This window comes from Callorhinus ursinus, unplaced genomic scaffold, assembly GCF_003265705.2.
Source record: "Callorhinus ursinus isolate GAN/ISIS: 27379988/994484 unplaced genomic scaffold, GSC_fseal_2.0 scaffold24, whole genome shotgun sequence".
NCBI classification, from domain to species: Eukaryota; Metazoa; Chordata; class Mammalia; order Carnivora; family Otariidae; genus Callorhinus; species Callorhinus ursinus.
The window spans coordinates 604,895-620,400 of record NW_027397086.1 but is presented as its reverse complement, the minus strand read 5'-3'; the positions used below and the strand labels follow the sequence as shown (position 1 = coordinate 620,400).

The 15,506-nt window shown below is 43.7% G+C and overlaps 1 protein-coding gene across 1 annotated transcript; it reads right to left on the bottom strand.

Annotated features, from left to right (window-relative positions):
* Window positions 1-11,802: 11,802 nt before the first annotated feature.
* On the bottom strand, window positions 11,803-12,993 carry LOC112836735 (protein yippee-like 5). Its single transcript, XM_025888647.2, has one exon. The coding sequence runs from the start codon at window positions 12,889-12,891 to the stop codon at window positions 12,526-12,528; it is 366 nt and encodes a 121-aa protein (XP_025744432.1). The 5' UTR covers window positions 12,892-12,993; the 3' UTR covers window positions 11,803-12,525.
* Between the last annotated feature and the right edge of the window lie 2,513 nt (window positions 12,994-15,506).

The window sequence follows — 15,506 nt, the reverse complement described above, 5'->3', positions numbered from 1 at the left end:
TGACCTGAGCTGAAGGCAGACGCTTAAGGACTGAGCCACCCAGGCGCCCTGGTTTGAAGACTTTTAACAACTCCATAATTTCATGCAACCATCTCCAAACATGATATAAAACATTTTTTTCAACCCAGAAAGTACCCCTGGGACAGTCTCCAGTAAATCCCCTTCTCCACACTCACCCAATGGAACTGGTGATCTGATTTCTGTCACTTTATCTATCAGCATAGATTTAGACTGTTCTAGAACTTTTTTTTTGAGAGAGAGAAAGAGCCAGAGGGAGAGGGAGAGAGAGAATCTTAAGCAGGCTCCATGTTCATCAAGGGACTCAAAGTCACAACCCTGAGATCATGACCTAAGCCAAAACCAAGATTCTGATGCCTAATCAACTGAGTCACCTAGAACTCTAGGTACCCCTAGAACTCTTTTCAATGAAATTATATATTATGCACTCTTTTTTCAGTCTTCTTTTGCTCAACATGAAATGTGTGAGGATCAGAGATGTCACTGCATATATCAGCAATTCATTTTTATTGTGGAGTATGATATCATTAAGTGAATATACCACAATTTTTTTCACTCATATACTGATTTTGGGATATTGGGTGATTTTAAGTTCTGCTATGATGAATAAAACTGTTATGAATATTACTGTACAAGCCTTGTTTGTTTTTTCTTATTTATTTAAAAGGGAGAGTGAGAGCAAGAGTGAGGGAAGGGGCAGAGGGAGAGGGGGAGAGAGAATCTCAAGCAGACTTCCCACTGAGCTCGGAGTATAATGCAGGGCTCAATCCCATCACCCTGACATCATGACCTGAGCCAAAATCAAGCTGTATGTTCAACTGAGCCGCCCAGGCGCCCCTGCTTGTTTTCTCTTATTGTTGAGTTTTAAGAGGTTTGTGTATATTTTGGATGATAGTTTTTTTTTTAAGATTTTATTTATTTGACAGAGAGAGACACAGCGAGAGAGGGAACACAAGCAGGGGGCGTGGGAGAGGGAGAAGCAGGCTTCCCACGGAGCAGGGAGCCCGATGTGGGGCTCGATCCCAGGACCCTGGGATCATGACCTGAGCTGAAGGCAGACACCTAACGACTGAGCCACCCAGGCGCCCCTGATGATTGTTCTTTATCAGCTGTGTCTTATGCAAACATGTTTTCTGAGTCTGTGGCTTCTCTTCTCTTGATATTGTCTTTCACAGAGCAGAGGTTCTAATTTTAATGAAGTTCAGATTGTCAATTATTTCTTTCATGGACTATGCATTTGGTGTTGTAACTGAAAAGTCATTACCATACCCAAGCTCATCTATGTTTTCTCCTATGGTATTTTCTAGGAGTTTTATAGTTTTGCATTTTACATTTAGATCTATGATCCATTTTGAGTTAATTTTTGTGAAGTGTGTAAGGTCTGTGTCTACCTATTTTTTTTTTTTTTGGATGTCCAACTGTTCAGCACCACTTGCTGAAAAGACTGTCTTTGCTCCGTTGTGCTGCTTTTCCTCCTTTGTCAAAGATCAGTTGATGGGTCAGATCATTTATGGGGACCTATTCCTAGGCTCTCTATTCTGTTCCACAGATCTACTTGTCTATTCTTTTTTTTTTTAATATTTTATTTATTTATTTGAGAGAATGAGAGAGAGAGAGAGCACATGAGAGGGTGGAGGGTCAGAGGGAGAAGCAGACTCCCTGCTGAGCAGGGAGCCCGATGTGGGACTCGATCCCGGGACTCCAGGATCATGACCTGAGCCGAAGGCAGTCGCTTAACCAACTGAGCCACCCAGGCGCCCCAACTTGTCTATTCTTCTACTAGTATGCTACTGTCTTGATTACTATAGTTTTATTTATTTTTTAAGATTTTATTTATTTATTTGACAGAGAGAGATAGCGAGAGCAGGAACACAAGCAGGGGGAGTGGGAGAGGGAGAAGCAGGCTTCCCGCCGAGCAGGGAGGGGGGATCCCAGGACCCTGGGATCATGACCTGAGCTGAAGGCAGACGCTTAACGACTGAGCCACCCAGGCACCCTACTATAGTTTTATAGTAAGTCTTGAAGTTGGGTAGCATCAGTCTTCCTTGTTCTCCTTCCGTATTTTTTTTTTTAAGATTTTACTTATTTGTCAGAGAGAGAGCGTGCGCTCACAAACAGGGGGAGCTGCAGGCAGAGGGAGAAGCAGGCTCCCCGCTGAGCAAGGAGCCCGATGTGGGACTCCATCCCAGGACCCTGGGATCATGACCCGAGCCAAAGGCAGATGCTTAACTGACTGAGCCACCCAGGCGTCCCTGTTCTCCTTCAGTATGAGTTGGTTATTCTGAATCTTTTGCCTCTCCATATAAACTTTAAATGTTTTTTTTTTAAGATTTTATTTATTTATTTGACAGAGAGAGACAGTGAGAGCAGGAACACAAGCTGGGGGAGTGGGAGAGGGAGAAGCAGACTCCCCGCTGAGCAGGGAGCCCGATGTGGGACTCGATCCCGGGACCCTGGGACCATGACCCGAGCAGAAGGCAGACGCTTAACGACTGAGCCACCCAGGCGCCCTGTGTTATTTTTTTTTTTTAAAGATTTTATTTATTTGAAAGACAGAGCATGAGGGGGGTGCAAAGGGAGAGGGACAGACTCCCTGTCAAGTGGGGAGCCCGACGGGGCTCAATTCCAGGACCCTGACGGTGAAGGATAGTTGGAAGGCAGGCAGGCAGGGACAGGGGGCCTGTGCCTTAAGAGAAAACCATCCTTAAAAGGATTTTACACCGCCCTGGAAGGAGACCTCCACCCTTTCCCATATGATAGGTGACAAAAACCTGACTGGATGACGGGTGCAGGGAGGGTTATCAGATTAAAACAGCCTGCCAACAAGCTCATAAAAACCCCTAGACGTAGAAACTCTGGTGGCAATCCCTTCGGGTCCCCTCCCTCCTTGGCAACTTCGTACTATCACTTTGCTATTGCTCAATAAACCTTGCTTTGCTGCCCACCAATCACTGTCTGGTCTACCTCTTCATTCTTTGAAGCGGACTGAACAAGAATTGTGGGCACCAACAGAGTAAAAATCCTGTAACACTGAGATCATGACCTCAGTCAAAGTCATATGTTTAACTGACTGAGCCACCCAGGTGCCCCAATCATAGCTTTTTTGAAATTCCCAGTCTGTTAAGTCCAAAATCCTGGCCATGTCTAGTTCTGATGCTTGCTGTCTCTTCAAATTGTGTTTTTACCTTTTGATATGCCTTGAACTTTTTCTTGATAGTGGGGCATGATACACCATGTAAACACAAGGGTTATAAATAAGCCTTTAGTAATGTGATGGCGAGGTGTGGGGGGACGTGATCTATAGGTTTATGATTAGGTCTCAGTCTTTAGGTGAGCTTCCACCACTGGACTGTTAACTTTAAAAGTGTTTATCATTTTTTTCTTCCCTTTAGGAGGGGATGGCCAGAGTGGGCTGGAATTGGGCATTTCCCCTCCCCCAAGTAACTGGAGCTGATTGGATTTGGGTCTTGTCTTTCCCCCAGGTCATTTAGGTTCTGATAATACCCAGGCAGATTTGGCTCCAGTTAGCTAGTTTCTCCTGAGGGCAGGTCTTGTGAGAGCAGGTTGCTCTAGTATATTTCAAAATGGTTTCTTTTCCCCTCTGCCTACTGGAAGAACAAGGGGGTTTTTCCTCTGATATTTACTGTGGAGACCTGGTCAAGCTCCTGGCGGTCAATCTCATAAAACTGTGGGGGCCCCCTATGAATCAGTGCCCCTGAGTTTGTAATTCTCAGTTGTCCACACCGAGCCTCCAGCGATTCCTCAATCACAGTGCAGGCTTTCCTACTCAGCACTTGCTTCCATGGTGGTTTCCGTTTGTGGTCTTGGGTCATGGAAGCTGTTAATCTATTTGTCTGTCTCTCTAATTTTTGAGGCAGCATGTTGCCTATGTCCTCCTCTCTCTTCCAGAGCCCAGAAGCACTGTTGATTTTTCAGGCAGTTCAGCTTTTTACTTTTTAGGATGGAGCAGCGGCATCTAAGCTCCTTACATTTTCTTCTTTTTTTTTTTTTTAAAGATTTTATTTATTTGAGAGAGAGAATGAGATAGAGAGAGAGAGCATGAGAAAGGGGTAGGGTCTGAGGGAGAAGCAGACTCCCTGCTGAGCAGGGAGCCCGATGCGGGACTCGATCCCGGGACTCCAGGATCATGACCTGAGCCGAAGGCAGTCGCTTAACCAACTGAGCCACTCAGGCGCCCCAGCTCCTTACATTTTCTAACCTCAACGATTTTCTCTCAACTTGTGGCTTACATTTTTATTTTCAACAGCATCATCAGCAGAATGTAGTTTTAAAGTCTGATGAAGTCCAATTTACCGATTGCCTCTTTACTGATTAGTGCTTTTTGTGTCCTAAGAATTTATAAAGAGGTGTGCCTGGGTGGCTCAGTCATTAAGCGTCTGCCTTCGGTGCAGGTCATGCTCCCAGGGTCTTGGGATCAAGCCCCGCATCGGGCTCCTTGCTCCCCAGGAAGCCTGCTTCTCCCTCTCCCACTCCCTCTGCTTGTGTTCCCTCTCTCGCTGTGTCTCTGTCAAATAAAAGAATAAAATCTTAAAAAAAAAGAATTTATAAAGGTCTTGTCTTATATTTTCTACCAGAAGTCTTATAATGTTAACTTTTTTCAATGTGTATGCAATAAAGAGTCTAGATTTCCATTTTTCCGATGTTTCCAAGTGCTCAGAGGAGAAATTATAGGTGTAGATATCTTCGTTAAAAAAAAAAATCTCAAATCACTTTACACTTTAAAAATCTAGAAAAAGAAGAGCAAAGAGAACCCAAGGTTAGCAAAGGAAGGAAATAAAGATAAGGGTGGGGAGAAATGAAAAACCAGAGAGAAAATTAACAAAAGCAAAAGCTGATTCTTTGGAAAGGTTAACAAAACTGGCAAATTCTAGCTAGGCTGACAAAAAAGAAGTAAGACCATTAACACTGACTTTACAGAAATCAGAAAGGTGCATGAGAATACTAAGAAAATTGTAGATAACCTTGATGCAATGAACAAATTCCAAAAAAAACCCCACAAACTATCAAAACCCACTCAAGAGAAAATACAAAGTCTGAAACACCTATGACATTAAAGAGACTGAATCTGTAGTTAAAAAGCTCCCAAGAAGGAAAAATCCAGGAACGGATGGCTTCACTGGTGAATTCTACCAAACGTTTAAGGAAGAATTAACACCAATATTTCTCAAAGTCTTCAAAAAATAGAAGAATATGAGGTCATTCTATGAGGTCAGCATTATCCTGATATCAAAGCCAAAGACCTCACAAGAAAATAAGACTATAGACCAGGGCGCCTGGGTGGCTCAGATGGTTAAGCATCTGCCTTCGGCTCAGGTCATGATCCCAGAGTCCTGGGATCGAGTCCCGCATCAGGCTCCCTGCTCCTTGGGAGCCTGCTTCTCCCTCTGCTTCTCTCTCTCTCTCTCTCCCTCTCTCATGAATAAATAAATAAATAAAATCTTAAAAAAAAAAAAGACTATAGACCAGTATCCTTCATGAGACATGTAAAAAATCCTCAACAAAATACTAGCAAACCAAACTCTGCAGCATATGACAAAGATTATACACCATGACCAACCCCCAATGCAGGGGTTAGGGCACCTGGGTGGCTCAGTCATTAGGCGTCTCTGCCTTTGGCTCCGGTCATGATCCTGGAGTCCTGGGATCGAGCCCTGTATCAGGCTCCCTGCTCAGTGGGAAGCCTGCTTCTCCCGCTCCCACTCCCCCTGCTTGTGTTCCTGCTCTATCTCTCTCTCTGTCAAATAAATCAATCAAATCTTAAAAAAAAAAAAAAAAAGGAATGCAGGGGTTGTTCAACACAGGAAAAAATCAACCAATGTTAATACATCACATTAATAGAATGTAGGGGGAAAACGTATGATCATCTCAATTGATGCAGAAAAGAACATCTTCTTTCACAAAACCCAACCTCCTTTCATGATTAAAACAAAAAAACAAAAACAAAACAAAACAAAACAAAAAAACAACACTGAGGAAACCAGAAATAGACAGGAACTTCCTCAACATGATAAAGGGCATATATGAAAAACCCATAGTGGACATCATACTCAATGGTGAAAGACTAAGAGCTTTCCTTCTACTTAGATGAGGAACGAGAAGAAGATGACTACTTTGACCATTGCTATTCAACACTGCTGGAAGTTCTAGCCAGAGCAACTGGGCCACAAAAAGTAGTAAAAGGCTTCCCTACTGGACAGAAAGAAGTAAAACCATCTCTAAACACAGGTGACGGGATTCTGTATACAGAAAAAACAAAGCAAGCACAAAAAGACTAGAAATAATACCCTTCAGACATCTCTAAGGCAGAAACTTAAAATTCTCAGTCATGTTATTGAAACATTCCAAAGCATCTTTTCAAATTCAAAGTTGTATTTCTTTTCTTTTCTTTTCTTTTTTTTTTTAAGAGAGAGAGAGAATCTTAAGCAGGCTCCACACCCAGCATGGAGCCCAGCACGGGGCTCAATCTCACCACCCTGAGATCATGATCTGAGTCAAAATCAAGAGTTGGATACTTAACCGACTGAGCCACCCAGGTGCCCCCAAAAGTAGTATTTCTACAAGAAATCCCCCCCCAAAACACATCTCCAAACTATCCACCACCCTTCCAATGCCACCTGCCCTAGAAATGACAGAAATTTAATCAGTTGAAGTATCATGCTTTTGTTTGTTTTGTTTTGTTTTTTAAAGATTTTATTTATTTATTTGACAGAGAGAGGGAACACAAGCAGGGGAGTGGGAGAGGGAGAAGCAGGCTTCCCGCGGAGCAGGGAGCCCGATGCGGGGCTCGATCCAGGACCCTGGGATCATGACCTGAGCTGAAGGCAGACGCTTAACGACTGAGCCACCCAGGCGCCCCGAAGTATTATGCTTTTGAAATGCTTCTAAAAATGTTTTATCTCCTAATGCAGCAACTTCAAATAAAGTTTTTCCCAGGATTTGGTGGAAAACTTGGTCCTGGGAGAATAGAAGTGAGGTGTTTACTATCATGACTGAGCTGAATTTCAGTCGTGCCCTCTTCCATTCCTTGTCCCGTAGGCCCTCAGTACACCTCTTCGAAAACCTCCTCTTCCCGAGCAGTGAGAGTTGGCAACAAGGGCCATTTAACCCTTGGATCCATGAACACAGAACCTGGGGCTTTGGAATTTACAAAAGAGGTCAATAAAATGTTGCAAGCCTGGAAGGAATTACTGAATGAAAAATCTAAAGCTATTAATACTAATATCAATAAATATTGAAGCTTTTACAGAAAGAAACATGTCTAACCATCCACTGCAATTCATTTCAACTCACACAATTTTATGCAAATATTCTCAAATGTGGGCTGTAGCGTATCTGATATAATGTGAGAGATGAAGGGCTTCCAAGGCCAGAGTGCATGGAACCAGTAGAGGCCTTCTAGCACCCTTGCTGGTAGCTCAGCCTTTTCCCTTTAGCTTTACTAGCAGTCCTGAAATCAGGCTACCCAGCCCCCTCTGCTTGCAAACAATGGTGACCCCAGAAGAGATGAGTGAACATCTCTCCTGAACCAGCCTGTGCTACTAGACCAAGCCTGAGGGTGAAAGGTATCCTTCAGTCCCAAAGTGAAAACCGCTCAACAGAACAGCATTTTCAAGGAAGGAAGTCAATGCTCCATAGAGGCAATGACTGGTTTGAGAGAAGAGGAGAAATACAAGATTAATCTTTTGATCTGTCAAATGAAAGACATGTTCTCAAGTGAATAGATGCAATACACAGGGACTTTATTACTGAGCTTAGGGAAGGAAAATAAAACACACAAATTAAAAAAAAATTTTTTAACCTTCTGAATACATGACTAGCGCTTCTCTCAGCACCTGAGAAAGTGCCCTTGCAAATGATGGCCCCTGGAGCTGAAGCTTTAGCAGCTTCATGGTCTGTTCACCTCTGCATCCATCAATCCATTTGTTCATCATACGCTTATTGATCATCTAAACTGGGGGCGGGGACAGGGAAGAAAATATCATTGCCCACAGTTCTGGTGTGCTGTTGCTGTTGTAGATAAAGTATCTTTCATGTTTGTTTCATGAGTCTGTCTTTGCACAAGTGCTACACTGTAGATTTACAGTAACTTTTGAAACTTGCATGTAAATATTCTCACCTTGTTTTATTCCAAGATTGTATCGGCTACTTTTTGCTTTTCCGCATAAGCTTTAGAATTAGCTTATTCATTTCATAGAAAATCCTGTTGAGGGCGCCTGGGTGGCTCAGTTGGTTAAGCGACTGCCTTCGGCTCAGGTCATGATCCTGGAGTGCCAGGATCGAGTCCCACATACGGCTTCCTGCTCAGCAGGGAGTCTGCTTCTCCCTCTGACCCTCTTCCCTCTCGTGCTTTCTATCTCTCATTCTCTCTCTCTCTCAAATAAATAAAATCTTTAAAAAAAAGAAAAAGAAAATCCTGTTGATATTTTTACTTTATTGTATACAGTGTATAGAGCAATTTGGGGAGAATTAACATCTTTACAATTGAGTCTTTCAATTATCAAATATACTGTATTTCCCATTTATTTGTCTAAATTTTTGCCAATAATGTATATATATGTACATGTATATATACTTGTTTTATTTAGAAATCTTTAATATTAAGGCATTATACCTTTTTAAAATGAATTATTTATTTTAAAGAATTTTATTTTTTGTCAGAGAGAGAGAGAACACAAGCAGGGAGAGCGGCAGGCAGAGGAAGAAGCAGGCTCCCCGCGGAGCAGGGAGCCCGACGTGGGACTGCATCCCAGGACCCTGGGATCATGACCTGAGCTGAAGGCAGATGCTTAACCAACTGAGCCACCCATGCATCTCTATACCTTTTTTTAAGACATTTTATTTTTAAGTAGTCTCTACACCAAATATGGGGCTCAAACTCAACCCCGAGATCAAGAGTCACACGTTCCACCAACTGAGCCAGCCAGCCAGGTGCCCTGGCATTACACATTTTTTAAGAAAAGTATTATTTAAAGAAATTATATATGGTAACAAAAAAAATGAAGGATCAGTACTTACCAATGTTTTGTTTACCTGAAATGCTATTTCAGTTGTAAAAACATCTCCTGTAACAAAAAATAATCAAAACCTTTACTGGATTTAACCCTTTATTTTAAAGCCCTAAATATTTTTTTCACTTCTTTTCTTAAAGATTTTATTGGGGGGGTAGAGCATGGGCTGGGGGGCAGGGGCAGAGAGAGAAGGAGAGAGAGAATCCCAAGCAGGCTCTGTGCTGAGCCCGAAGCCTGTCGTAGGGCTCCATCCCATGACCCTGAGATCATGACCTTGAGCCTCTGATACCAAGAGTTGGAGGTTTAACTGACTGAGCCACCCAGGCGCCCCTAAAGTCCTAAATCTTAAGGTAAAGAATATTTTGGATGGAAAATATGCTAATTTTAAAAGTTTGGTATACTATTTCTATGGTTTATTAACATATATTATGTACATGTAGATGGTCCTTTTTATAGTAAACCTGGCTAGGTTAATCACTTATACTAAGCATTGTAAAATAAAGGTAAGAGCAAAATGTTTTCAGCAAAATACTCTGTATGAAAGAACTGTAGGGGCGCCTGGGTGGCTCAGTCCTTAAGCATCTGCCTTCAGCTCAGGTCATGATCTCATGGGATCGAGCCCCGCCTCGGGCTCCCTGCTCAGCGGGAGGCCTGCTTCTCCCTCTCCCACTCGCCCTGCTTGTGTTCCCTCTCTCTCGGTCAAATAAATGGGTGAAATCTTTAAAAAAAAAAGAAAAAGAAAAGAAAGAACTGTAAGTATCAAAGATATTTATTACTAGTTGTTACTAGTAACAATTGTGTCCCCCACCTTCCCCAAATTCATGTTGAAGCCTAATTTCCAATTTCACTGTGGAGACAGCATTTAAGGAGATAATTAAGGTTAAATGAGGTCATAATGAATAAGGAAAGGGTTAAGGTATAGGCAGGGAAAGGTAGGGGACCCCTGGTTGGGCTCTGAGACTATTCCTGGCAGGCAGAAGCACTAAGCCAGAGTGAACAAGAAAGAAGGAAACAGACCACCTGGCCTCGGATGGTAGGGAGTATTTTTTCTTTGGCAGCTACAGTGTAATCACAGAAAACGACCAAACTTCAAAGCAGTCAGTCACGAAAGGCATTATCAAGAGTCCGTGCTCAAACCAAGATGGCATAAGAATCTCAAGGCCACAAGCTTCCCAGCTGGTTTTCAAGAAAAGACTGCCCCTAAAAGCCCTCAGTGGCAACCCATCTGGGACCCCTCTCACTCTAGACAGCTACTTTGCTTTCTGCTCTCACCATCACTTAATAAACTTTCATTTCACTTCACCCTTTTGTGTCCGCAAGATTCTTTCTCTGACTTTGTGAGACCAGAACTCTGCGATCCTGTAACAGTAAGGATGAGTTCCTAAAACCAATAGGACCAGTGTCCTTATAAGAAGAGGAAGAGACACCAGGAGGGCACACACAGAGGAAAGTCCACAGAGGACAGAGCGAGAAGGTGCCACCTGCCAGCCAGGGAGAGGGCTCACCAGAAAGCAACCCTGCTGGTACCTCCATCTTGGAGCTGTAGCCTTCCAAACTGTGAGAAAATAAGTTTCTGTCGTTTAAGCTGCTCAGGTTTCCATATGCTGTTATGGTAGCCCTAGCCCATGAATACAGTGGTTGGTAATTATCTGTGACAAAACATGTAACAAAATACCTTCACTGAATTGTCTTCCAGATTATAGCTGCCCTTTGGCATCTGAAAGGACTTCCCATAAAAATACGCTGCAGTGAAATTCACTTGATTAGTTTATATCGATTTTTTTTCCCTCCCGCCTCCTTTCATACTGGCACCATAATATTGGAAGCATTAAGTACCTGGGATTCACGCCTTCTATGAAGACACTATTTGAGTAATTTCAAATGATGCATAGCTCTTTGTGTTAAAAAGATGCTTTGTGGTCACAACTACTTCAAAAAGCCAATTATATTCAAATAGGCTGACATATCCTGCTTCAGCAATGACAGAAGCATGTTTTGAGACGTGGCTATTTATTTATTTATTTAAAGATTTTATTTGACAGAGAGAGACAGTGAGAGTGGGAACACAAGCAGGGGGAGTGGGAGAGGGAGAAGCAGACTCCCCACGGAGCAGGGAGCTGGATGCGGGGCTCGATCCCAGGACCCTGGGATCATGACCTGAGCCGAAGGCAGACACTTAATGACTGAGCCGCTCAGGTGTCCCGAGATGTGGCAATTTTTTTAGTTAGGCAAATGTTAAATGCTAAAAGATGTGACCAGTCATGCCTCTGCTTAAAGTATATAGTGCTGCAAAACTCAGATAATGATCTAATGTCTTCAGATAACATAACCAGTCTACAGTTTGGCATACTAAATCATCAAGACTTTGGGGAGCACAATTCCAAAGAAGGGAATAAATTTACCAAGTTATAAGTCTTTAATATAGTAAAGTCATACTTTTGTTGGAGTCATACTACTTTCAAGATAATTTTCAGTCGATAAGTATGATTTAAGTACCAAGTCAAAACAACGTAGATTCTGATGATGGATTTATAATATTGCAAACAGTACCCAGAAATTCATATGGCTTTTAAAAGAACGTATTTCGCCACTTAAATTTCCTCGTGCAAGTCGTTGAAGTTTAACACAGAAGAGCAATTGCGTGTATATAAAATGTGGCTCTTTTTTATTCTGGGGTTGGTCCGAACCCAGATAGAGTTTCAATGCACAAAAAGCTTCAAAATTCTATCTTAAGGAGATTCAACAACCTTTAAAATTTTTTTTTCCAACTATTACTTTATTTATATTACTATGCTTAAGTTACATGGAAAAGACAACCAAGCAGTTCTGCCCCATTTCAGGAAAAGTTTCCAATCAACACCAATTATGTGGTGACAGAGAACTAGGAACGGTGACATCTTTGGGTCATGACTGACAAGGAACGATGGGCTCTGGTGCTACGGTTCATCTCCAACAAGAATATGGCACAGCGGCCAGCACAAGCCATACTAACACTGAACCTTTAGCGCTGGTCACAAAGTCGGGTCTCTTCCCTGAAGCTAGCAAATCAAGTGAAATAACTGGGTTTAAAAAACATTTTTTTAAATGAAGCCCAAATAAGTTTAAAAACCATGCTCTTGACACATTTTCCTTTCAAAATTTACATAAAACACACTTTTTCACTCTAACAGCCCAGATTTTTTTTTTCTCACATAGCCCATCATGTAGCTGCAGATAGACTATTCTGCCTCAAGATGTAAACATAGGGAAAAAAAAATTAACGGCATCTGCATAATATTCTCTCTACACACTGCTGCTGGATGGAAAATTGAAAATTAAAAAAAAAAAGAAAGAAAGAAAGGTTCCATCTTAGATTCTCACAACTTCTTGTTCCGCAGTTCATGAATCCGACCCTGATGCTAAGGTGACAGTGTATGTAAGTAGATTTTTGTTTTCAGTGAAGGAGACCTGGGAAAAGATGGGAGTTATCTCTTTTTCTTCAAGAGTTATCAGATGGTACGTGCTCCTCGAAGCCCTCACTCTCTCGTACTAGAGCGCGTTCCAGGATCACACGGCCTTCCTTATAGCGCTGGCTGTCTTCAGTGGCGAACTCATAGATCCATCCCAGTTTGCTATTGCAGTTCTTGCAGCTCACGTCTCGAACCATGTGGCGGCCAGTGAGCATGACCCGGTCTTGAACTTCACTGTACTGCAGGTTAACTACCTTGTTAAAAAGAAATGCTCTGCCAGTGGCGCCTGTGAACCGTGTGGAGATGAGCTCTGAGCGGTTGGTCAGGATTGTATCGCAGTTTGCACAAGAAAACAGACGGGTACCACCGATATGATCGAGGAAAATTCTGCCCATTTTTATAGCTGAAGTTCTAAAAACCCCGAGCGGTTGTGAGATCCGCGGCCGCCAGCGGCTCTTCGCTCCTCAGCTGGGATGAAGCCCCTCGGCCACCCGAGTCTCCAGCCAACCTTTAAAATTTTTTCCCCAATAATATTTTATAGCTCTTTTGCCCAGAGGACTTGCACATTCATTCCTAAGAATGTGATACTTTTTCACATTATAAATGGTGACTGTAGCAGGCAGAATATTGGTCCACCAGAGATGGTCATATCCTAAATCCTCCCTAAATCTGTGACTCTGACATGTTACATGACAAGGGACATGAGCTTTGCAGATGAAGATTAAGGCTGCTAATCAGACCATCTTAAAGCAGAGAGATTATCTAGGTGGGCCCAATCTACTAGCTTAACAGCTAAAGACCGAGGCAGAAGAGTGGATCAAAGGGATGCTACATGAGGATTCGACCTCTTTGCTGGCTCTGAAGATGGAGGAAGGGGACCACAAGCCAAGGAATGCAGTAGCCTCTAGAAGTTGGGAATGACCTTGAGTTTACATCCAGCAAGAAAAGAGCTCTGCAACCATGAGGAAGTGAATTGTTCCAACAAAGCCAAATGAGCAGGAGGCAGATTCTCCTAGAACCTCCAGAAAAGAGTGCAGCCCTGAGGATATCTTGATCTTAGCCTTGGGGCCCACACTTTTGAAGACACTATGACACAGAGTTTGACTATTACCCACATGCAGGGTAACCCACGGCACGAATTTTAAACAGGGTGATGTGATGTGACCAATTCTGCAGCTGTGGGAGAAGACTGGAGAAGGGTGAGTAGTGGCAGGAGGAAGACTGGTGTAGTTAGAGAGGATGATGTCTGAGACCATGACAGAGAGAGGCAGAGGTGGACAGATTCCAGATGATTGACCGGAGGTGGAGTTGATGGGTTTGCTAAGGGACTAGATGTAGAGGGATGGCGGCAGCAACAGTGGATGGTTCCCAGGTTTCTGATTTGAACTCTGTGAATGTGATAGCACTGGCAGAAATGAGAAAGCTTGGGCGGGTGACGCACTTTGAGGTGTGTGTGGCTGACTAAAACATTGTTAAGTCAAACTTGAGATGTGAGACACCTGAATGGAGATCACAAGTAGGCAGATGCTTTCCTTTTTCAAAATTTTGTTAAGTCATCTCTTCCCCCAACATGGGGCTCAAACTCACAACCCCGAGATCAAGAATGCACGCTCTACAGACTGCACCAGCCAGGCATCCCCCGGCAGATGCATCTTTCAGCCTGGAGTTCGGGGGAGAATCTGACCTGTAACCATGCAACTGGAAGCCGTCGGTGTGTCAAGGTTATTCCAAGGCCCTGAGGATGTGAAGAGAGGCCTCAACAGTCCTGAGGACCATGGACATTTAGAAGTTGGGTGCAGTGGGAGGAGCACAGAGGAAAGCGCCCATTCCACACTTGTACTAATACGTACATATTGCATATATATATATATTTTAAGATTTTATTTGAGAGAGAGAGACACAGCGAGAGAGGGAACACAAGCAGGAGAAGTGGGAGAGGGAGAAGCAGGCTTCCCGCTGAGCAGGGAGCCCGATGTGGGGCTCGATCCCAGGACCCTGGGATCATGACCTAAGCCAAAGGCGATGCTTAACGAGTGAGCCACCCAGGCGCCCTACATATATATTTAAAGATGGGTGATTTGGGAGCATGTTTATGGTGATGATGATCCAGAACAGGAGAGACTGACACGTTAGGAGAGGGATCAGCAAAAGATCAAAATCTTCGAAACAATGTAAGGGGCAGACTGCGGGGCTCAGGTGCAGGGCGAGGCTTCGGGCAGGAGGAATGAGTGCAAATGGAGACAGGATTGCCTGGTTGGTGGAGGAATGAGGGAGCTGACGTCCGCCGCCTTCAACTTGCTCAGTGAATCATGTAAAGGGCAGAAGAAGGGTGTGGAGGGTTGAAGGCATAATGGCTGATGTGCCGAAAGAACAGCAAATGTATCAGCGAATCAAAGTAGATCCTCTGGTGACGCTGTCTGTTTGAGGCTGACAAGCATTAAAGTGAAACCAGCCCAGTTTTCCCCCCAAAGATTTTATTTATTAGAGAGCAAGTGAGCACAAGCAGGGGGGAGGGGCAGAGGGAGAAGCAGGCTTCCAGCTGAGCAGGGAGCCCAATGCGGGGCTCGAACCCAGGACCCTGGGATCATGACCCGAGCCAAAGGCAGATGCTTCACCAACTGAGCCACCCAAGCACCCAGCTGTGTGGTTTTCTTCCAGAAATAGTTACCTCTTAGGTGCAGAGAGGAGGAAGATGGAAGGGCTCACCCAGGCTTGGCGTCTTGAACGGGAAAGTGCCACCAAGGGAGAGGACACAGAGCAGAGGGTGTTCGTAAGAGAGAAACAATAAAAACAGACTCGGTGACAGCTTGGTCAGGCTACGAGCCAACTGGCGGACAGATGCACCATTTGATGAGGCCAGGGAATTAGGAATGGCGGGTATTTCAGGAGCTGAACTGGAAATGGTGTTCAGCAAGCTCTGGATTGTGTCGCCTGCAAGTCTGCCCGGTTCCCTCTGGCATCTTCAGCTCCTGCTGTGCTGACTGTGTGTGGTCAACAACTGTGGAACTGA

Excerpts from the sequence above, each read along its gene's own strand:
- LOC112836735 (XM_025888647.2), bottom strand. The coding sequence starts at position 12,891 with ATGGGCAGAATTTTCCTCGATCATATCGGTGGTACCCGTCTGTTTTCT.